Source organism: Danio rerio, chromosome 12 (assembly GCF_052040795.2).
Source record: "Danio rerio strain M-AB ecotype USA chromosome 12, GRCz13ab, whole genome shotgun sequence".
NCBI lineage: Eukaryota > Metazoa > Chordata > Actinopteri > Cypriniformes > Danionidae > Danio > Danio rerio.
This window is the reverse complement of record NC_141032.1, coordinates 41,112,434-41,137,015: the sequence shown is the minus strand read 5'-3', so window position 1 is coordinate 41,137,015 and position 24,582 is coordinate 41,112,434. Positions and strand designations below refer to the sequence as shown.

Here is a 24,582-nt window from a genome sequence, read left to right as displayed (position 1 = left end):
TAAACAACATACTCCAAACCCAACCATCTATCTCACTACACAGCTCTTCATGATGAAACAATGGTCTGAATGTGAGATTAGGCATGATTGAGTGGGCCATCTGCAACATAAGAGAAGCAAGTTAATGAGGCTTTGGCATGAAACTGAAGATATTAGCGTGAGAGCCCATTCTCACAAAACCACCAGGGAACAGGGAGCATCTCGTAAAGAAAGAGAATGATGTCATCAAAACGGCCAGTCTCATTCTTGTTCTGAGTTATTTGGTTCAGTAGCCCCATGAGATCCAATGAGGTCAATAATAGCGCACAGGAAGTGAAGTCATTTCCTGCACTGCATTGTTAATATAAGCTGCCCTTTAAAGTGTAATGCTAACCAAGCCTCTTTTATGTTAGGGTGTGTTGGCACTTGCGGTTCAAGTTCTCTTTTGGACATCTGGTCAGGTATAAAGAGCCTGGTTTCACTCGAGGTTTTTTCCTTCACTTTTGTCAATTGGTGAAGCTTGTTTCCCGCCACTTGGTTGCTTGGTTTGGGACTTGTGGAGCTAAGCATCGATGGATTTGCTCTTCAGTGTTAAACTTAAAAATTAAACCACAATGAACTGAACTAAACTGAGCTTCAACTTTGAAAACTGGACTGACGCAGTTTTAATTGACTAGAACTTCAATGTTAAGCTGCTTTGACACAATCTTTAACTAAATTAAAGAGGAAAATGATGCTTTTAATAATAATAATAATAATAATAATAATAATAATAATAATTTGAATTTTTATTTTATTAAAATTTTTTTTAAAGATTTATTTTTGGCCTTTTCCCCTTATTAGATAGGACAGTATTGAGACAGGAGGCGAAGTGGGAGAGAGAGAGGGGGGGTAGGGAAGGGAAATGTCGTCGAGCCGGGATTCGAACTCACGACGTCTTGACGTGCTATTGCACCATATGTCGGCGCGCTAACCACTAGGCTATTGCATTGACAATTTTTATTTTTATAGCGCCTTTCCAGAGCTCAAGGACAATTTACAAGGAATGCGACAAAAAGATAAACAAACATACATGAAGTCAAAGATAACAAACTGAAATTACACAAACAAGACCTAAGAGACATATGAGGAGAGTGGAGGTGGATCAGATAAAGTAGTCAGTTTGGCAGATCAGAAACGAAGCATTCAGAAAATCAGTGAGTCTTAATTAAGGATTTGAATTCAGAGATATTATTAGCAGAGCGGAGTGAGCGTGGTAGAGAGTTCCAGAGTTTGGGTGCATTAACACTAAATGATCTGCCCCCCATTGAAGAGAGGCGGTACCGAGGGACAGCGAGATGGCCAGAGTCAGCAGATTGCAAAGAACGAGTTGTGGTGTAGGGGACATGCATGTTGCAGAGATAGGAGGGTGCTAGGCTATTTTTAGTCATAACTCATTAAAAGTACTTTCCAGAACAAACCTAAAGACCCAAAACAAACAGATAAACAAAAAAGTGGCTTTTATTAGGAACATTTTTGCAGATGAAACTAACCAAATACAGTTGAAGGCAAAATGATTAGCCCTCCTATCCTATGTGATGGTCAATAGAAAGAAGATTTTCTTCTGCAAATTGGTAAACTTAATAGTTTCAATAGCTAATTTCTAATAACTAATTTCTCTTGACAGCGGCTCAGTTGGCATTTCTGTGTGGAATTTGCATGTTCTCCCCGTATTCGTGTGGGTTTTCTCAGGTATAGACATTTCCTTAATTGAGAATGACGTTGACTGCAACTTTCTGTCATACACAACGCAGTGGAGACACAAGGCTGATTAAGGTGACCCATACCGAACCATACCGTAACATACAACCCAGTGGAAATGGAAACTGAAAAATGGAAGTGGATATTTCTGTCACACATGGACAAGCATGTAGGGCTGCTCGATTATAGAAAAAAAATCTTATTTTCGATTATTTAGGTCATAAACTGTAATCAACTGTAATTGTTTTGAGTAATCGTGAAGTCAAAATTATTCACCCTCCTGTGAATTATTATTATTTTTTAATAAATATTTGATGTATTTGATGCTAAATGATGTTTAACAGAGCAAGGAATATTTCAAACTATTACCTATAATATTTTTTTTTCTGGAGAAAGGTTTATTTGTTATATTTTGGCTAGAATAAAAGCAGGTTTAAATATTTTGAAACCTAATTTAAGGTCAGTATTATTACCCCCTTAAGCAATATATTTTTTGATTAACTGCAGAAGAATCTACTGTTTTGCAATGACTTGTCTATTTACCCTAATTAAGGCTTTGAATCACACTTTAATCTGAATGCTTGTATTTTAAAAAATATCTAGTAAAATATTATTTACTGTCATCATAGCAATTATTAAATAAATCAGAAGGGCCTGATGTATTATAAATCCTGAAGGGCCGCAGCTCTGCTCAGTTAAGTTCCAGCCCTAATTAACCACACCTGATAATTGAGTCCTTCAGGCTTGTTTAAAAGCTACAGGTAAGTGTGTTAAAGCAGGGTTGACAGTTTGACATCCCTGGTTTAGATGTTCAGAAGTAGAATTGGACCAAGACCAATCATGTCCATGATCTCATTCTACCAAGGTCTGAATGACAGGCTTCACTCTTATTCAAATAACCCAAACTAAGAGCAATAGCACCAGAGTTTGTTTTAATTGAACCAAACCTGTCAAGTGTGAAAACACCCTTAAACTTGACATTCTGTGCCATAATGAGCACAGTAATGAAAGACAAACTTCGTTCTTAGTCCTGCGTCAGTTAAAAAAAAAAGATACTGATTTCTAATAAGAATGACTGTATGGGACTCCTGGGAAAGTGTAATGAATCCCCCAAAGATTCTTGCCTTTGGAGTGAACGGAGAGCCATAAAGACACACCATAACAAACACAAACACATAAAGAATGCACAGCGCCCTGAGGCCACGTGTCGCCCGCCTCACAACAAAAACACAGGAGAATGACTGCGGCCTGCAACTGGGGACTTTATTAAAATGATTGGAAGAGTGAATTCTCATTAGCTGGAAGCCTCTAGCCAAACCGCATTATTCTCCTGATGCATCTCTGATTCAAGAAGTGCATGGGAAAAAAAAAAAGTGCTGCATTCAGAAGGGGAAGGAGAGAGAGAAACCGAAAGATGCCAGCGTCCTCATTTCTAATTTATAAAAATGCCAACAAAAATCAACAACCAAATTAACTCCAGAAAAATGCAGATATAGTGACAACAGCATTTACAAAAACTGTATGTAAGGTGCACAGAACTGAACAAAACAAGTCGTTGTTAATTGTGTATATAAACATGCATCAGGGATGTGTCTCTCCTCTCTATGGGCTGTACAGGAATGTCTAACTGGTGTTGCCAGATTTTGCTGGAAAACACAGCAACAAGCCCAAAATAAACTGAAATCCTAATGATTTATCTTAGAATTAAGGCACATACAAAAGAAATGCATGTATTAGTTCAACATACTTAATCCAGTTTATGGATGTCCTTACAACTGAAACATTGATTAGGGGGCGGGGCTTTCTTTTTGTGCATCATTCCCTTATCGCAATAAAACGGTCAGACTTTGACTGAAAATTACAAACAAAACAAACTTTTTTTCTGTGAATTAACTCTTGCAGATTTATTGTTACAGGGTATCTGCACATTTTTCAACAGGAAATTTAAGACCTTTTAAGACCTTTTTAAGTCCTCTAAAATGAAAATTTAAGACTTTACCTAAAAAAAACAAAAAACAAAACAGGAAAATGTTCAGTGTGTCAACACAGAATGATGTGGTGAAGTATGGCGGCAAATCAATGTCAATATAAATTGAGTGCAGCGGTGATGTTTGCGCGCGAGGAGAAGTGAACCGTGAGCAGATTACTTGGTTGACTTGGTTTACTTGTTATCTCTAACGCTATTGGCTACTCTGCCTTTCCGGAAGTTAGCCGGGATTGGACGCAGGTTAAAAGATCACGCCGTTAAATATATATACAATGCAAGTCATAATCATGAGAAACTTTCTGAGAACTTTATGAGGATTCAATCTCAAGAAACAGTCAAATAATAAAAATTAATCTTCTAAAATAATGACTTGCATTCTTGTAACATGACTTTCTGAACCCATTTGATTTGTCCGTGCAGCACTTGTCTGGTTTGTTGTATTTTACTTCATTATTAACCACAACAGCAGTGCTCATTATTACACTTGGGCATGATCTTTCTAGGAAATATTGTCTTCAGAAGAGTTTATTTGCGTTTTAGATCTTTCCATACAATGCATACTATATGTGCACTGCAGCTTTGTATATTATCATAATTGTTAACATTGTTTGTAATATAGATCAGTGTAAAATATATATATCTATATATTATATATATTTTTCAATCTCATTTTAGTTAATGATTGAATAACCTGCATATAAAGACTTCAATCAAAAATGATTAGCCCAATTAAACATAAAAAATACAGTGACAGACATTCAGATGGGTGTTTATCGCCACCTATTGAGCAACAATTTAATTTCTACAATCTTCGTTTGGCTTTACTCACTATCCATTACATTATTCCACTTCAGAGGCATACAAATACCACTTTCTATATGACAGGCCCACATCTTAAAGGTCACATATGCAGTTGAAGTCAAAATTAGCAGCCCACTTTTTTCTTGTTTTATTTCGGCAAGAATAAAAGCTGTTTTAATTTTTTAAAACCCATTTTAAGGTCCATATTATTACCCTCTTTAAGCTATTTATTTTTTCGAAAGTCTACAGAACAAACCATCGTTATACAATAACTTGCCCAATTACCCTAACCTGCCTAGTTAACCAAGTGAAGCCTTTAAATGTCACTTTAAGCTGTATAGAAGTGTCTTGAAGAATATAGTCAAATATTATTTACTGTCATCATGGCAAAGATAAAATAAATCAGTTATTAGAAATGAGTTATTAAAACTATAATGTTTAGGAATGTGTTGAAAAAAATCTTCTCTCCGTTAAATAAAAATTAGGATAAAAATAAACAGGGGGCTATTAATTCAGGCGGGCTAATAATTCTGACTTTACCTTTGTAGTGGAATAACAGACTAATGGCAATATATTTACTATAAACCTTTGTACTTTATGCACTGCATGCATGTATAGCCTATTTTGTATACTATTGTCCATCCAATTTATTCTGCATTGTTCTTCATAGAAAATGAGTCAAGGACAATGAGTCTTAGAAAAAAAAAGATTTTTATAAATTTAAACACGGTTTGGTTTGAATTCAGTTTAAATGTAGGTGCTAAACTTCAACAAATGGTTCAAAACACACATTTAAAGTCTGAATTATTCGTCCTGAATTATTAGCCCATGTATATGTTCCCCAATTTATGTTTAATGGAGAGATCTTTTGCCACATGGTATAACTCTCTCTTTCTCTCCCAAGTAATAAAGTTTGTTACAAGAATATATCTCATTATTTTGATATGTCATTATATGACTTGGTCATGATGGTAAGAATAGGCATTATTATGAGATTAATTATTACAAGAAATATCTCATTATTGAAAGTAAGTCGTCACCTATTATTACTGAGAAAGTAAGTCTATTAGTTTCACACTGTGACATTATGATAAGATATCCTATATATTTTTATTTAACGGGGAGCTTACCTGCGTCCAATCCCGGCTAACTTCTGGAAAAGTAGAGTAGCCAATAGCGTTAGAGATAACAAGTAAACCAAGTCCCGCCCTAGGACTCACAAAAATCCAAAATGTTTCGCGCGAGCAGAGAGAAGAACTAGCGAGCGAGCGGAGAGAACTGATCGCCCGCGCGCTGTAGGCATGACCTCGCTCGCGAGAGCGTACATCGTGCGCACAGATGATGATGTGCGCGCGAGGGACTTGTTTTCTCGCGCTGGATCAGTTGAGCGCGCTCGAAGATCCCCTGTGCACTCGCGAGCTGTAGTTTTCTCGCGTGTAGACCTGTAATCTGCTCACGGTTCACTTCTCCTCGCGCGCAAACATCACCGCTGCGCTCGATTTATATTGCCATTGATTTGCCGCCATAAGACGAGTCGGACATGATATTTAAGATCCCACATGAAATTTAAGACCTCCTTATGGAAAATTACAGAATTCAAGACATTTTCAGACCTTAAAAATCGAAAATTTTATTTAAGACATTTTAAGACTTTTTAAGGACCCGCGGGGACCCTGTGTTAGACTCAGCATAGGACTTAAAACAAAGTAAACATACAGTTTTCTTTTACACAGACTTTAAATGTTGCTTACAATAAGAAACAATAATAAAACATGATAAGCGATATAACACAATTAAAAAATTTACTAATTGGTTGCGGTCATATTACTTCGGTCAAAAAGGGATGACAACTGAACATGCAACCAGATCACTGCTATAATTAACATACAAAAAATAAGAATTTTGAGAAACATTTTAGCCATTTTAAAAAGTCAATTAGTCACTTTCCATGTTAATTAGGACATTCCTGCGATTATCATGCACATTTTTCCAGGAAAGCACAGTGCTGTGCTCATTAGTATATATTCTTCTGAAAGGCAGAGGGCGATCTCGTGTGTAAACGACAAACATGAAGAAACCCAGGAAATCCCATTAGCATTGCATTATTAACAAAAGATTGATCTGCTTTCATTGATTTAGCATGACTAATAATCACATGACAACAGAATCATCTCATAGAAGGATTTATTTCAAACACTCCGACTGAATTTATAAAGTGAGTTGGAAGTTAAAACATGTTATTAAATCAACCCAGGCTCATTCTGATTATGTACCCCTATATATATTTCTAGAGGGCATCAAATACATCCCAGGAGCTAGGTTTTTTTGTGCAGTTTTTGTTTTCACTAATCCGCTAGAGGCCACTGTGAACTCAAATTTCTCTCGCGAGTGCCAGCTCTTCTCGTGCAAATCCACCAGAGGCCGCTGTCAAATGACTGACTGACCGATTGTCTGACCCGCTCTCCTCCTTCCCTAAACCCAGCCAATAGTGTTTACCAAAGCACTGATTGACCTGCACCCACCCCCTTTCCTAAACCCAACCAACAGGGTTTTCAAAAGCAATCCAGAAAAAGAAAAAGCCTTGTGGCAGCCTGATTTTTACCACATTTTCAGGTGTTTTTGGCTTTTGCTTTTGTCTTACCTGCTTTCTGGAACTGCTCTTCGCCAGACTCGAACCCCATCGTCGCGGTCAACTGCGCTCTGCATCTTAAGTCCGTCGATGTATACAGCGAGCCACTGGGTAAACTAGTGACAGCGGAAAAGCCGCCCACATGGAGGTGGCATTATAATACCCCGTATTGTTTGTTTTAAAGACGAAATGCAGATATATGTAGCTTTGGCTACATAATTTGCGATCTCCAGAAATGTATATAAGGACACATTTTTAGCATGAGCTTATGTTGTAAATGTAGTATTTTTCAGGTGCAGCTTTTGCTCCACACAACCATAGCTCACTGAAATACACCGCAATAAGCAGTCATTATTACAGAACGATTATCTTGATTTCATCATCATCTGATTAAATCGTTTTTGATATTAAATGTGATTTTCCGTAGCTTGTCAGTGGGGTTTTCAGTCCATCTGAAAGCATGTGATGGAGTTATACTAGAAACAGCTCTACTGACAAAATGCGATGAAAATCGACTTTGATTAATTGCCCAGTCCTAACATCAATTATAATCTCTTACTATTCAACTACGCCAAGGCACAAATGGATTTTAGACGTTATATCAATAATCAAAACTTTACATCTGCACAGTGAAAGGCTAAAAACAACAGGCTTTGAATCCTTTCATTTGAATCCTTATTTAAAACAGTGATAAAAAGCCCATTATAAGACAAAGGCGCTTTTATCTTTTAGTGTTTAACCAAACACTTCCAATGCAAAACCTGTTTGGTAGAGACAGCAGAAAAGAAACAGCTCATTTGCAGCTCTCTGCAAGATGAATTAGCCATATTATGAACATTGTAGATGGTTGCTGGAGAAATGAATCACATTCATTCTGTGGAGAGCTAAAGACTGAGAAATTCTTTGGTCCTCAGACTGACAATGAAGAAGAAAAAAACTCTACATATTACAACTCTGGCTTTGGTGCCTGTAATTACAATATATGAAAGAAATCCAAGATTGTAAGCAATTGCTCATATATGGTTCTAAATTTCCACATTTAGTTTGGGATAATCTTACAGCTGTAAGATTTGATTTATGTTTTAGAAAAACAAATCATATGCTTACCAACTGTATTTATTTGATTATTAAATGTTTCTTGTGATTTTGCAACAGATATAACTTGTCACACTATCCTTAGTATCATAATATGCTAATTTGGTGTGAATTACCAGTATTGTGTTGTGGGTGAAAGGGCATCCGCTGCATAAAACATATGCTAGATTAGTTGGCGGTTCAATCTGCTGTGGCAACCTCCGAAATTGAAACTAAGCCAAAGGAAGATGAATGAATGAATTTGATGTGAAACATTGCTTATTATTAGTCAATATATTTATTGTGGTTATGCTGCCTAATTTTTAAGGAACTTCTAATAAAATTACCTTCCAAAGATTCTCAGGTGAACAGAGAAACAAAACAAAACAAGACAAAAAACATAACATAACACAACACAACACAACAAAACAATACAAAACAAAATATAACAAATCAAAACACAACAAATACAAAACACAAAACAAAACACAACACAACAAAAACAAAACAGAACACAAAACAAAACAAAAAACAAAACACAAAATACACAAAATAAAACACAACACAACAAAAACAAAACAGAACACAAAACAAAACACAACAAAAACAAAACATAACAAAACAACACAACAAAAACAAAACAGAACAAAAAACATAACACAGCTAACAAAACACAAATAAATAACAAAACACAAAACAAATCAAAACAAAACAAATAACAAAACACAAAACAGCAAAACATATCAAAACAAAACAAATAACAAAACAAAACACAAAATAAATAACAAAACAAATAACAAAACAACAAAACAAAAACAAATAACAAACAAAACATATTAAAACAAAAAAAAGAAAAGAAAAAAAGAAACCATCAAAACAAAAGCTTATTAAAACACTTAAAAAGAGTATTAGAAGCTGTAATTTCCGCCCAATAAATGCAAGAACGCCACATGGGCAGTTAAAGATAGAGTAACATTTGGGATAATAAGTTAAGAGTCCTTAAAATAGAACCAAAGCAGTAATGCTGTAAGAGACCAGCAGTGCCTTAAGACGTTCTGCCTTTAAATGGTCACAAACAGTCCCAAAAAAAAGCTCTACTTTGGCCTCAAAAGCCAGGCCTGAAAGCAGACACATAAATAATGGCTAAAATAGCGCTACTGCTTTTATCAACTGCATGGGGAGCACAAAGAAAGAGAGCAAAGCTATGCTAGTTCAAGTACGGGTTTAAAAGTACAATAGAGCTGTAACTTACATCAGCCACTTACAGACAAAACAAATAAATAAAAGTTGCACTCACTTTCATTTGAGAGAGAGAGTGTGTGTGTGCATGTGTGTGTTTGTGTGCGTGGGTAAAATGAGGCATCTTACACTGAATATAATTTGAGCCGATTCTCATACTTCTCCTCCCCTGTGGGGGGCAGCGTTTGTTTGGGACTGATTTGTGCTGGTTTATTGAGGCGTTGGGTCCTTTGTTCGTGCCACCGCACAGCTTCAATATAACAAGAGCCGCACATTGCTTTGTAGGAGGGTGGGCAGGATTGTTTGCTGAAGCTGCAACCATCTGTCAAGCCATCTTGGTCCTGCATGATTCATTAGAAAATGACTGATGAACAACATATTGGTCACTGACCCTCAAACTGTAGGCCACTTCCTGTTTCATATTAAGGAATAAAAATGACTACACTTGACTGTAATTGGCTGTCATTTTTAAATCAGATCAAATGGAGTATAATACTGGCATTTGAGGATCATAAAAGGTTATTTGATATATTTTTATTTCATTTTTATTTTATGCTTTTATTTGATATGTTTTTAATTTAATTTAATTTAATTTTCAATTTTTTTTCCATATTTTGCAATATTCACTTTTGGGTGAACTATCCCTTTAACTGAATAAAAAGTTAATTTTATATTTTATTTTATTTAGATTTTTAAACATTGTTATTTATATATATATATATATATATATATATATATATATATATATATATATATATATATATATATATATATATATATATATATATATATTTATTTATTTTTTTTTTTTTTTTAATTTAATCTTCTTTGACTATTTTTTCAATATTTAGCAAATTTTACTTTTGGAAATATCCCTTTAACTGAATAAAAGGTCATTTTTTAATTTTATTTTGCATTTTATTTATTTCATTTTAAATTTTGAATATGAATAAGTTATTAGTATACATTATTTATTGTTAATAATTCATTTATTATTAAATGAAATGAAATAAAATAAAATTTACATTTATTGGCCTGTTTTTTCATATTTTGCAAGGTGAATAAAAATTAACTGAATAAAAAGGTTTTCTCACAGGATTTAACTAGGCACAAATTAATAAAACATGCTGCAGGTGCAAACGGTTAAGCAGAAAGTTGTTCTAACATTAAAAACTGAAAAAAAAAACAATATATATATGTGTGTGTGTGTGTTTGTGTGTGTGTGTGTGTGTGTGTGTGTGTGTGTGTGTGTGTGTGTGTGTTTGTGTTTGTGTGTGTGTGTGTGTGTGTGTGTGTGTGTATAAAAAAAACTAAAAGTGCATTGTAAGGTTTTCAAGAATGAGTTATCATTAAAGAGAGAAAGAGAAAAAAATGCATACTTACATCATTTAAATCATACTTATATTCACTTTATATTAAATAGCTTTGTTTATCATGTCCTGTTCAATAGATTTATCTCCATTAAAAAAGTAAGAAAATTCTCATTAACTGCAGCATCATCTCTTTTCTCATAACGTCTAAAACAGCTAGTTGGGGGTATCTGGTGTCTCTAAGCCCCGCCTTTCCAAGAGTCAGCTCTACTCTGGTTGGTCATACGACAAGAGTGTATTCTGATTCCTTTCCCATTTATACGACATTAAGGGATATTTCTCGTCCACCACAATATCTGAATTTCTGTTTTTCCTCAGCAAAGTGATACCAACGATGGCATTAGTCTTCATCCTTCTATAGTGCCAGTAAAGAGGATTACCCTTCAAAGCACATCAAAAACAGTGTAAATTCCGTATGTCACCAACATACAAGAAACTCGTCTAGGCCTCAGCTACAACTAGAGAGTTTGAAGGTCAAAAGATAATGTTATTTGGCAGCAACCAATGAACACCACAGACTAGTGTGCAAATGTTAATCCTACATAAATTTGTGAAGGAAGAGAAAATGAAAATTACTGACTCATTTCACGCAGTTCTGTAGCAAAAGTCTTGGTCACGGTTAATTTTGACGGTCTGTTTGTTGAATTTAAGTTACATTGCCACTAATTCTTATTAGATTATAAGTAGACTGTTAGGTTGGGTTAGGGTTAGTGTAAGTTGACAGGTATTAAGCATACATTCTACTAAAAATCAAATGGGCCATCAAAATAAAGTTCTACCAAATTCGTTCTTTGGTTAAAAGATAACATTATCTAATTGTTTATCGATTAATTGATATCATTTTATTTCTTAAATCATTTACTCTTTATGCTGTGATCTAAGTGGCTCCTGAAAAGAGCAGTACATCTGAATGCAGGGCAACCATGGCAACAAAAACGGTAGACTATCAGAACATCTAAACACCAAAGAACCCATTGCATAACTTGTGTCATTTAGCAACATAATGGTGAAAATAAGAGAAAGAATTTCCCATTGTGTAGACGATATGACACTCTACATCTAGTGACATCCCAGAATGCAGCATCTGCAACCAGGGAGTTTCATCTGCACAAAATACAAGTATTGGAGTCTTTACAGCAGCAATTTCCCTTCTATTATGATTGAAATAAACCACAGTTTTACAACAAATAAAATAATCAACTATGGTTGTTTATGAATGTTTGTGTTGCTCTGAAAAAACACTTCCAAAACCCTAGTTGGCAGCGAGTTTTTATGTTCCTCCATGTCAAGTTTCTTCATGTGTGCTTTGTTTTTTCTGAAAGCTACCTTAACGTACAAGAAGCTAAAACTCGCTTATTCAGAGACAGGAACTGGTGCACATGCAACAACTTTAATCATAAGCTAAACACAAAACAACAGTTTCCATCTGGTTCTGCTTCACTGGACTCGACACTTGCAAACACTCGTTTCATTGGGCTCTTGGCTCTCAGCACTGCCCACAATTGTCACAGCCACCAAGCCGACCAATCACAGACCTTTTTTGAGAGGCACGCGTCAGTGTCAGCCACGGCCAGGGCTAAGTGACCACACAAAGGATGCGCTGGAACATACGTGTGCACTTGACGCAGAAGTATAAATCAGCCTTTATTCAGATAACCACAACTGAGATAGATATAGGACCCCTAAAGAGTTTCATTAAGTCACACTGCAAGACTTGAGACTCTCAAAGAGATTTAACATAGATTTGAATCCATAAAAAAGACATTGTGAATGAAAGGTTTTATGGTAAATGTGCATATCTATCTTCTTCTCTTCTGCATTCAGTCAACCAAGTAACTCTACTTCTGGCCACTGCAGAATCACTTCTGCTACAACCATCATTAACATTTAATGTAGACACTGTCAGCCTTGCTGAGACATGCTACCAATTTTAGCAAGACTTGTCAATAATAGAAGGTGAGGTTACACTGTAAGTGTTTAAAGTTGCCATCACTTTAGACAGAAAAGTCAGCACCCGATATACAGTAGTTAAGACACGACCATTTTCAGAAAGGCGACAATGTTAATGCATGACATCACTTAGCTCATTTTTAAATAGATGTATTAAGTCTGCATTGATATATTCAATATCCATGATGTAAAAAGACTTTGCTGGCAAATTAAAAAAACTTAAATGAAGATTAGATACATGAACTCCATCACCAAAACATTATGTACTGTATATATTTAGAATGTGTTACTTGTATCTATCAAGGACATATTAAATTGATCACAATTTACAGCTAAATTGCAACATAAATTGAAGTTTGATTTACAGTTAATCACTTAAAGAGGTGGATGAATGAAAACATAGACAGACGGATGGATGTATGAAATATACGACCAACTAACTGATGAAATTTAATAAAATAACTACATTCAGTTTGTGTCATTTGTCATGAAATGGTCAGCACAACAAATCTTTTTCAGACAGTCTGAGTCACAGAGCTTCAAGGTCCTCACTCTTGCCATCTTTCTTACAGGAAGTAGCTGTTATTTAGACATGTGAAATGTATCCATCCATCCATCCATCCATCCATCCATCCATCCATCCATCCATCCATCCATCTATCTATCTATCTATCTATCTATCTATCTATCTATCTATCTATCTATCTATCTATCTATCTATCTATCTATCTATCTAATGGACTCAAACATATAGCAATGAGTTTGAGACATTGTGTATTTATTCTTGAGATGCATTCGCGCTCCAGGCTATCGCAAACATGCATTACTACCTTTAATCCACACCACTTGCAGAGGCTGTGGATTAAAGGTCATAATGTTAGGGCAAATAATGTAATAAAGAAAACAGTCATCTGCATCTTGGATGGCCTGAAGGCAAGTAAATGTGGATTATAAATGTATTCAGTACCTCCTCAAGAGGCATAAGGTGTTTAAATGTGTACTATTCTATTGATCAATCATTTCATGCGTCCGTCCGTCCGTCTGTCTTTCTGTCTATTGATTGGTCGATCTATCATTCTGTCTATTGATCAATCGTTCTGTCATTCTGTCCATTGATTGATCGTCTATCGTTCTGTCTATTGATTGATTGTTCTATCGTTCTGTCTATTGATCGATTGTTCCATCCATTCATCATCCATCTATATGATCTATCATTCATCATATATATGATCTATCTATCTATCTATCTATCTATCTATCTATCTATCTATATATATATATATATATATATATATATATATATATATATATATATATATATATATATATATATATATATATATATATATATATTTGTCTCTCTCATTATTTTTTATCTGTCTATTGTTTTGTCATTCTATTACTGTTCTGTTGTTCATTATTCTCTTGTTCTGTCTGTCATTCCATCCATCTGTTGTTCTATTTCTGTCAGTCATATCTATCACTCTTTCTGTTGTTCTATTGTCAAGTCATCTACTATCATCCTGTCATTCTGCCTTTTGCTCTATTCATCTCACAATCTAGTTTTTGTTCTTTCTGTCATTTTGTTCGGTCAGTCGGTCATATATATTTTATACATTCATCCATCTGTATATCCGTCAGTGCATTCATCCAGATAGATGAATAGATAGATAGATGGATGGACAGACAAGTGGATGCGTGAATAATGATGGATAGATGGACGTACAAACAAATGGATGAGTGATTATGAATGGATGGATGAGACACTAAAATTATAAATTGGGGTGGATGAACAGGCACTAAACACAAATCTATTAAGTTAACTTGCAAATTTAAGTGGATTGAACATAAACCAAGTTGTCTCAAAAATTAGTTGAAAAACAACACAATTCTTTAAATAGTCATAACAAGCTGCAAAAGAACTATTTTGACTGTAGAAAGTGAAGGATTCGGATTTCTGCTTTCCAATCCGTCGCATCTTGGACCAACATTTATCCTTTTCATCATCCTGTTTCTCAGTATTTAACTGTGAATTGGTTTTAATTAATGAATAAGTTAACACATTGCTTAATATAAGAATGTTCAGTGCATTTGCCTGCCTCTTTTTAACTATTTTCAGAAGCCACCAATCTAAGTCAGAGGTCACGGAGACCTTGGGCTCTATTTTGACGGTCCATGCGCAGAGTGCAAAACGCAGGGCGCAAACGCTTTCAGGGCGTGTCAGGACGCGTTTTTGCTAATTTAAGGACGGGAAGTCTGCCTTGCGCCAAAGCGCATGGGCTAAAAGAGTTGGGTTTATTTTCTTAATGAGTTATAGGTGTGTTTTGAGAATAAACCAATTAGAGTCTCATCTCCCATTCCCTTTAAGACCCAACTGCGTCGCGCCAAGAGCGCATTCGCTATTTACAGGACGCAAGTCTAAGTGGAAAAAATGAGCATTTCACAAGCAAACAGTTAACAGTTGACAGTTTTTTAACAGAAAACTGTTAAACAGAGCATCTACTGCGTGAGAATGAGAGATAAATGATCTACTTTCACTTTCGCTCTTGGATAGGGAAACCTTTATATAAATGAACAATAATGACCAAGTGTGGTCAAAATACTGAGTTATTTCCAAATACACCTGCCATGCCCCATATGGTCTTAAACCTGACAGGTGGGCAAATATAAGCTTGTTTTTAATAAAACAAATATAAATATGGATATAATAAATAATACTGCTAATAATAATAACTTTATACAAAAGCAAATTGTTATGAATGAACTGAAAAAGCCTCCCGAGATGAAGACATAAAAGCAGTGATTTTTCATATTTATGTAGGCTAGAAAATAATATGTTTTGTAATATTTTAATCCTTTATATTTATATCCTATATCTATTCTTATTATATCCTATATATATCCTTAATATTTAAATTTTTTCATATGTAAAGATATTTGCCTATTGCTCTCTTGTGCGTATTAAGCAGTGCGTAAGCGAGGTGCAACTCTGCGCCGGAGTTTAGACCGGGTTAATATTGGTCTAATGAAAAATCTATTATAGTTTCTCAAAATAGCAATGCGCCAGCGGTCCGCCTCAGAACGCCTTCCTTTTTAGACCAGAACACCTATGGGCGCACAAATGAGCGCTAATGCATTTGCTATTTAAACAGCGTAGCGCAACGCCTCAAAACGACTCTTGCGCCAAGCTGAAACTACCAAAAGACTATTGCGCCGCGCCTTGCGCCACACTGCGCCGGGTGTATGATAGGGCCCCTTGAGTGGAACTGAGGGCTGAGGACCGAAAGCAACTGTTTCTATTGTTATTTCTACGAGTTAATATTGTCTAAAATATCTAAAGCGATTTTGCTATTTTTACTGTTAATTCTTTTAAAGTGATTCTACTTTTTATTCAAGATAGACTTTGTGTAGTAAGGAATTATAACTGCCTAAATGTAGATTATACCGGTTTTTAACCAATTTTGATAAAGACGGCTGAGAGTACACTCAGCCTTGGATAAGAAACAGAATACACTTTATGTGTGTGTGTTCTATTTGATTGTTGATCCATTTCACAGGTCTGGAGTCAGCTCTAATCAGTCTAAAGGATGTCTGACGTTTATGTTTAGATATTGTTCAGAATTGTACGCACGAACCCCACGTGGAAATTTTTCTAGTCTATCTGTGTTTTAACCAATCAGGTTAGAACAGCTATATGACGCAGTTAATGACGTTATGTGAGAGTATAATTGTTATTGATTGGAGATTGTAAGCAGAGCGGCCTAGGAACTCATTGCGAGTGTTGAAGCTGGCTTCTGCGGATGAAACTGCAAACTATCTTCAGTAAACTTGATTTATTTATTTAAATCTCTGACTCTTCTTCATCTACCAGACTGGTCATTCTTTGAGTTAAACTGTAAACAATCCCTACAAAAGATTTTACTATATTTAATAATTAATATTTTGATTCTTTTTTTTTCCTTTTTTCCCAGATTTTTTTTTTTTTTAAAAGCTTGACACTCATTGTGTCGAAAATCTCTTTTTGTATCAATAATTCAACTTGAGAATGAGTAAATAATGCAATTTAATAAAAGAACTACATTCAGCCTTAGTGTCATTTGTCATGAAATGGTCTGCACAACAGATCGTTTTCAGACAGTCTGAGTCACAGGGCTTCGAGGTCTTCACTCTTGCCATCTTTCTTACAGGAAGTAGCTGTTATTTTGACATGGTAATAGCAGAAGGGGAGTTATCTAATCTAACTCGGCTCTGCAGTCTCTTTATTCCAGCTGTTACATCATCTCAGCGCTGCTGGAGAAATGCTGAGCCCTAAAGTGCTCAATTGAATTACTCTGTGTTGTGTATGAGTCTGTGTGTGTGAGTGTGTGTTTATGAGGGCACCATCCTCTCTCTTAATCCCATGACACTCATTTGTGTTGATATTATTAAGTTAGCATTACTGTTGTCGGTATTCTGAAAGCCTCTGTGGTGAAACAGAGCCTACTGTTGGGTTAAATACAGCTGGAATTTAGTCTGAATGTCACAGCCTAGCAGGATATCTGTTTGTCTCTGTCTGTCTATCTGTCTGTCTGTCTTTCTACCTGTCTTGCTTTCTGTCTGTCTGTCTGTCTGTCTGTCTATCTTTCTACCTGTCTTTCTGTCTGTCTGTCTGTTTTCAATTCAATTCAATTCAGCTTTATTTGTATAGCGCTTTTACGATGTAGATTGTGTCAAAGCAGCTTCACATAAATGGTCATAGTAACTGGATCGGGGTAGTTCAGTTTTTAGTGTTTAAGTTCAGTTCAGTTTAGCTCAGTTCAGTGTGGTTTGAAGTCATTACTGAGAGTCCAAACAGTGAAGAGCAAATTCATCGATGCGTAGCTTTTCAGATCCTGAACCATGCAAGCCAGTGGCGACAGCGGAGAGGGAAAAAAAAAAAACTTCACCAATAGGAGAGTGAAGAAAAAAAACCTTGAAAGAACCAGACTCAGTTCGGCACAACCATTTTAATTACTCAGCTGGCCAAAAGTCTTGTGCAGAGCTGCAGTCTCAGCAGTGGAGGCTGGAAGCTGGCCTCAGCGAAGACTCGTCTGTCCCTGGTGCGTCACTGGAATCAGTCTCATGCTCTCAGTCTCATCTGTCTGTCTGTCTGTCTGTCTGTCAGTCAATATTTTTAGGACAAAGTTAATGAAGGGTTTTGATCCACTTCATATACTGACTACTGAATATAAAGTGAGCATCTAATGGAAAAAATACTGTATTTTATATGTGCATGTAACTGATGTTACTGTAAACAATCAAATAAAAAAAAATCAATAATCAAAAATAATAGTAACTTGATCAATGCATGTTTATTTTTTTTTTCTTTGACCATGTAATTCTTAAAGCAGACAATATCTGAATAATCTGGCTTACACTGCCACAGAAATGCAATTGTATGATTTATATATTACATTTAAAAATAATTAAAACAATAAACTGATTATTTCATAAGAACTACTTAACATTTATAATTTTGAATTCCTTTGCATCACACTTTGCATGAAGCAATTTTAAAAATAAGCGTGAAGACAATATCCCTGCATAGTCTTCCAGTTTGTCACAACTACAATTTTATGTTCCACATTTCTCTTTTTCAAAAACACAGAATGGAGAATGCAATTTAAGAGTCGCAGAGAAGATTGTCAGCCTACTTTTCACTTTTTAATGACTGAACAATACAATTATATAGCTTCAAAAGTCTTTGAATAAACAAAAGTCAAAGGAACTATTTTCTTAGTTCTTTTATGCAGTTTTTGGGTCTATTTTGGAGGTTGACGGCCATGGTCACTTCAACTGCAGTGTTTTGGAAGTTAATGCTGCTTGTTAATGGCTGACGGAGACAGAAAACTGCACTGAGTCTGAGCAGGGGTCACAGGGCTGTCTCGGTATGTCCGAAACTATTCAACCCCTTGTTAAAGTCTTTAATACTAGTCAGACTGTGAGTGTTCCCACAACCCCTCCTCCAGCGCAGACCTGACGGGACAATGAGGCCTGAAACAAAACTGGAGTGTTTGAATGGCCGGTCAGCGGTGTGTGCTGTTTAGAGAGGAATGTGGACTGATCGCTGGATCTGAACGGAGCAATGTTACCCGAAGTGACCCAGTGAACCGTCATCTTTATAGAGCAAGAGAATAAACCTGACAGCTGAGTATACGAAACCTCAGAGAACTAGTGAGAGAGACAGAAGCTCTTCACTAGATGTTCTATTATATCTTAATACAGCAAATATAGTTATTTTGGGCTTCTGCTTTTCTTATTACTTTTCAGTTTAATTCAATTCAATTCAAGTTGAGTTGTATAGTGCTTTTCACAATATCGTTTCAAAGCAGCTATCGTGGCCGCCTGATTTTGACCACGTTTTCAGATCTTACTACCTTCTCACTTTGGTATTTATATTTGCCGTTTCTTTTACCTGCTTTCTGGAACCGTTCTTTGCCAGACTCAAACCCTGTTCTTACGGTCAACTCCTCTCTGCATCTGAAGTCTGCCAACATACGCGGCGAGCTACTGGGCAAACAGGTAACAGTGGAAAAGTCGTCCACACAGAGGTAAATGGTCAGTGGTAGCGCGAAAAGAAACAGAAGTCATCGCTGGCATTCTATTACCCGTAGCATTTGTTTTAAAGATGAAATGCAGCCATACGTAGCTCTGGCTACATAATTCGCCATCTCCAGAAATGTATAAGGGGTTACATTTTCACAATGAGCCTGGGTTGCTAAAACTGCTGGGTTGTTCAAGTTAAAATGTAGGTAAGTGTTGGGTTAAAAACCACTGAAAATCTAGTGGTTGGGATGGCCCATAATTTAGAGCATACAATTCAAATCAAAATTATAGTGAAATTAACTATTTCTTTAAATATTTCTCCAGTTATTCAGAGCAAGACAGAGCAAGGACCTTTTCACAGTATTTCCTGTATATTTTTTTCTTTTTCTGGGAAGTTTGGGGTCAGATTTGTTATTATTAATTTATTTAATAATTTAAATAAAAGTATTCTGTTCATCAAGGCAGCATTTATTAAATGTAAAAAAAGTTAATTTGGTTAATACTTAATTAATATTTATTTATTACCTATTGTATGTAGTTTTAAATGAAATTATTACTCCAGTCATTATTGCTTTTGTTACTATTACCATTAATAATATTAAAATTAACAATAATAATTTTTCTTTAAATCACTGGAATAAATTATTAAATTTAATTATAAACTACTTTTAAACATTTCTTTTATAGTGCAATAACATTTCACAATTTTACAATTTGTCCTTTATTTTTAATTAAATAAATGCAGCCCTGAGCAAGATCGTAAAGTTACAGGTAAACAAGACTCAGCAAAGTATGTGTGAGAAAGGTGAATATAAAGTCCAGGTAATCAGTCCATGCTGTGTGTCAGATCAGGGGGAATCAGAAACTGGTGTGTAAGGTGCATGATGGTATTTGTAGTGCAGTTCAGGGACAGATGTGTAGTTCTCCAGTGATCGACAAGGATTAAATCACTGGTGATCATAACAGTCCCATGATCCTGCAGAAAATATTTTACTAAAAGCTTACTTAGAAATCAAGGAGTATAAAGTTGAAAGTAGTTCTTCTATAATGTTTTTTATTAAGACAGTGATTGTAAATTAAAAATATAAATGTTTGAAATAAATATATCAAAGTTTTTTTTTTAATTCAGTTTGCGCTAATAGAGCTATTCTTTTTTTATAGGAAAAAAAAACATAGTACAAGTAGAGTCATCAATTTTTTTCACAGCAGAATAAACTCCTTGCTCAAATGACCAGGGACAATTTGATTCCTCACGCTATAACCCATTTAACACAGAAATAAGGTCTATTTTCACATTACACATGATTTTAATCTGTCTCATCAGCTGCTCTCAGATGTCTGCTTCCTTACAAGTGAGCATTTATCAGTTTATTCTCTCACTTTCTGATTAGTTCATCCAGACACTAGGCCTTAATAAGACAAGACTTCATCAGTGGCTAAAGCAACTCATAGTGAGACCATTAAAAGCAGAAAAAAGCAGATAGCAATGCACAGCAGGGACATGAAGAAGCAAAATAAGGTGGGGACATAATGAGAAAAATATGACATTCCCAAGTTGAGCTAATTTGCCAAAGGGAATTTTGGGAGTTTTTCCATCGCTCAATATACCATAAAAAACTGTAACACAGATGACAACAAAGATTTTCTTAATGAAATCTCAAAGAGGTCATATGATTCGATTCCATTATTCCATCCCATTATTTTGATTACTGGGCATACTAAAATAGGTTGACCTTCAAAAACGCTTGTTATTGTTCACAATAACTGAAGAACCAGTTTGTCTGAAATGCTCTCATTGAGTTCTGTTTTGTCTATAAAGCCCCTCCTTCTGGAAAAAACAAAGTGTTTTGATTGGTCAGCTGACGAAGTGCATTATGATTGGTTAAAATATATCTGTGTGCATCAGGAATGTAAATACCTTCATCATAATCATTAGTCTCAGCTTACAAGGCTTCAAAAGCAACTTTAAACATTAAAAATTAATGTTAATGATAAACGGTTAATGATACCATTGGTTTTGTATCAGTTTTTATCAGAAGAGTTGGAACTCAATTCAATTCATCTTTATTTCTATAGCGCTTTTACACAGTAGATCGTGTCAAGGCAGCTCAACATAGAAGTTCTAGTAAATTTAAACTGTGTCAGTCCTGTTTTCAGAGTTGAAGTTCAGTTCAGTTTAGTTCAGTGAAGAGCTGCAAGATTCTGGCTAAAATGAGAAAACAAAAATCATGATTTTCTCACGATTCTGTAGATGTAAAATAAAGCTAATTATGAGTGAGCTACTATAATTATTATTAATATTTCACAAACATATGATAAAACAACAGTAATAAAAAGATATGTACATCTACTGCTGGTTAAAATTCTCAGTTTTGAATAGACTTTGAATGGTGGACTTGAAAAGATTTAAATTTTTCCTGGTCATTAATGCACAGTAAAGTGATGACATCAGAATACAACTATTCATAAATCTGAAGTTGAATTATTACGTTTGCAATCTGTCTTTGACAAAATAATTGGACCATTTATTCAGGCTCGTGCACACATAAGGCTCAACCTGTGCAGTGCACATGCTGCTTTTAGTCTTGGATAGGAAGTGCCCTTCCAAAACGATCAAAAGTGCCCCCGCGACACCCCCCCCCTCCCCCCACCCCAAATATAAATTTGTGTATTTACCCTTTCATTGTCATTTGTTTTGTTTTGGGGGTTTTTGACTGAACTATAGTTTGTACCACCAAAGCATTTTCAGATTTCTTTTTTCCAATTTACGTTATGTCTGCCATTTTTGTTTGTGAAGGAGCCACGTTTGCCTTTGTTTTGGACCACTTGAAGGGATAGTTCACCCAAAACTGAAAATTCTGTCCTCATTTACTCACCATTCACTTGTCACAAATCTGTCAAAGTTTCTTTATATTCCATTTAACACAACATCAAAAATGCTGAAAAATGTTGTGAATGTCATCATTGACTTCCATAGTATTTGTTTTTCCTACAGTGAAACTCAATGCGACACTGTGGCTCATTGATAATCAGAGAGCCGAACAGATCTTTTAATCCCTGTTGCTTTGTGCACGTCCTGTCTTGTTAATATAATTATACACGTTACTACAGAGATGTTAATACGTTGCTGTCAATAAAGTCGGAAACCGCACTCCTACGTCACGTTGCAGTGGATCTCAAAATGGGAAGAATTTAGATTCTATTTTAACGTCAGGAAATTAAAAAAAAAAAGATACTTATTGTGTTTCTATAACCCCAATATAACTGTGGACACACTATACTTCCACACAGTTCTGTCCAAACAGCTAACTAAAGATGATTTTTTATCCTAGGTGCCCTTTAATATAGCTAATGTGACAAAAGCATCATCCCATTCCATTGAAACAAAAGAATACAATTTCCAAACATCAAATCCTAAAGTGTTAAATTCTAGACACCAATGACACCCACAATAGAAATGTAACCACATCATTCTTACAATTTTCACTTACACACACACTCATGCGCTTGACTGCTTAACTATGCAGTCTGCATCTTGAGCAGGTTTAGTCTCTCAGCATGTGAACAGTGGGTGGTACGTACCAGCAGATGAGCCCGGCAGCAACAGCAGCCCAAGTCACACAGCAAGAGTTGGATTTCTTACTTTCCTCTTCCTCCTCATCTTTCCGACAGCAGCACAGGCAGCTCAGGTATATGGCCAAACACAGCAGGTTCACACCGAGCCCAGCCGCTGCTACACAGCCCAGGAAGATGAGCGACTGCATGGGGGGAAAAAACATGAGATATGAGTTTCTTTATTGAAAGAGACATGAGAGGGAAAAATCCTGCGCTCTTAAAATGAAATGGTTTGATGTAGTATGTTTGGCATTCATAATGAAACATTTCCCTTAGCATTCAACTCAGCCTAGTTATGAGAAGCAGAATTCTAGAATATGTTCAGAGACAGGCATTGTAATGTTTGATTTACTTTTAACAAATGACCAACAGGATTTTTACATATGCTGCATATTGAATTTGCTTATAAAATATATTATAATAAATGTAATTAAAATGTTATTAAAACTATATTTACAAAAAATAATAATAAATAAAGCTAAAGGAGAGTGAACCAAATTATACATATACATTATATATATACAAACATACATACAAACATACATACATACATACATACATACATACACACACACACACACACACACACACACACACACACACACACACACACACACACACACACACACACACACACACACACACACACACACACACACACACGAAGTCAGAATTATTAGCCCCTTTGATTTTTTTTTTTTTTTAATAGTGCAAGGAAATTTTCACAATATGTCTGATAATATTTGTTTCTTCTGGAGAAGATCTTATTTGTTTTATTTTAGCAAGAATAAAATCATATTTAAATTTCTTTTTAATAATTTTAAGGCCAAAATTATTAGCCCCTTTAAGCTAGATATTTTTTTCAAAGGTCTACAGAACAAACCATCATTATACAATGATTTGCCTAATTACCCTAACCTGCCCAGTTAACCTAATTAAGCTAGTTAAGCCTTTAAATGTCACTTTACGCTATAGAAAATTGTCTTGAAAAATATGTAGTCAAATATTGTTTCCTGTCATAATGACAAAAATAAAACCGTTATTAGAAATAAGTTATTAAAACTATTATGTTTAGAATTGTGTTAAAAAGGTTGGGGGGGGGGGGGAAATAAACAGCATGGGGGGCTAATAATTCTCCCTTTAACTGTGTATATTTCTTTATTTATTTTAGATTTTTTTTTCTTATTGATTGAAAAATGTAATTATTTTTAAGTTCATAATTCTTATAATTTTTTTATGTATCATTATCCAATAACATCTTACTGACTTTTACATCTCACTTGAAATGCATCAAATACTGCGAATAAAAAGGGTTATTTAAAAAAAAGTACAAACAAATACAATAAGCAGTTCATTCTGCTGGGATGACCCCTATATATATATATATATATATATATATATATATATATATATATATATATATATATATATATATATATATATATTTTTGCAGTAAACTCTAAATTAAAATAATAATAATTATATATATATATATATATATATATATATATATATATATATATATATATATATATATATATATATATATATATATATATATATATATATATATATATATATATATATATATATATATATATATATATATATATATATATATATATATATATATA

General features: G+C 34.9%; 1 protein-coding gene across 4 annotated transcripts in view; it reads right to left on the bottom strand.

The window, feature by feature from the left end:
• Nucleotides 1-24,582, bottom strand: part of ttyh2 (tweety family member 2) — a 131,836-nt gene that overhangs the window by 63,576 nt on the left and 43,678 nt on the right. For all 4 annotated transcript variants that reach the window (XM_087274900.1, XM_087274902.1, XM_087274901.1 and 1 more), the window contains 1 exon segment: nt 22,916-23,091. In XM_087274900.1, coding sequence (XP_087131026.1) covers nt 22,916-23,091 — 176 coding nt within the window.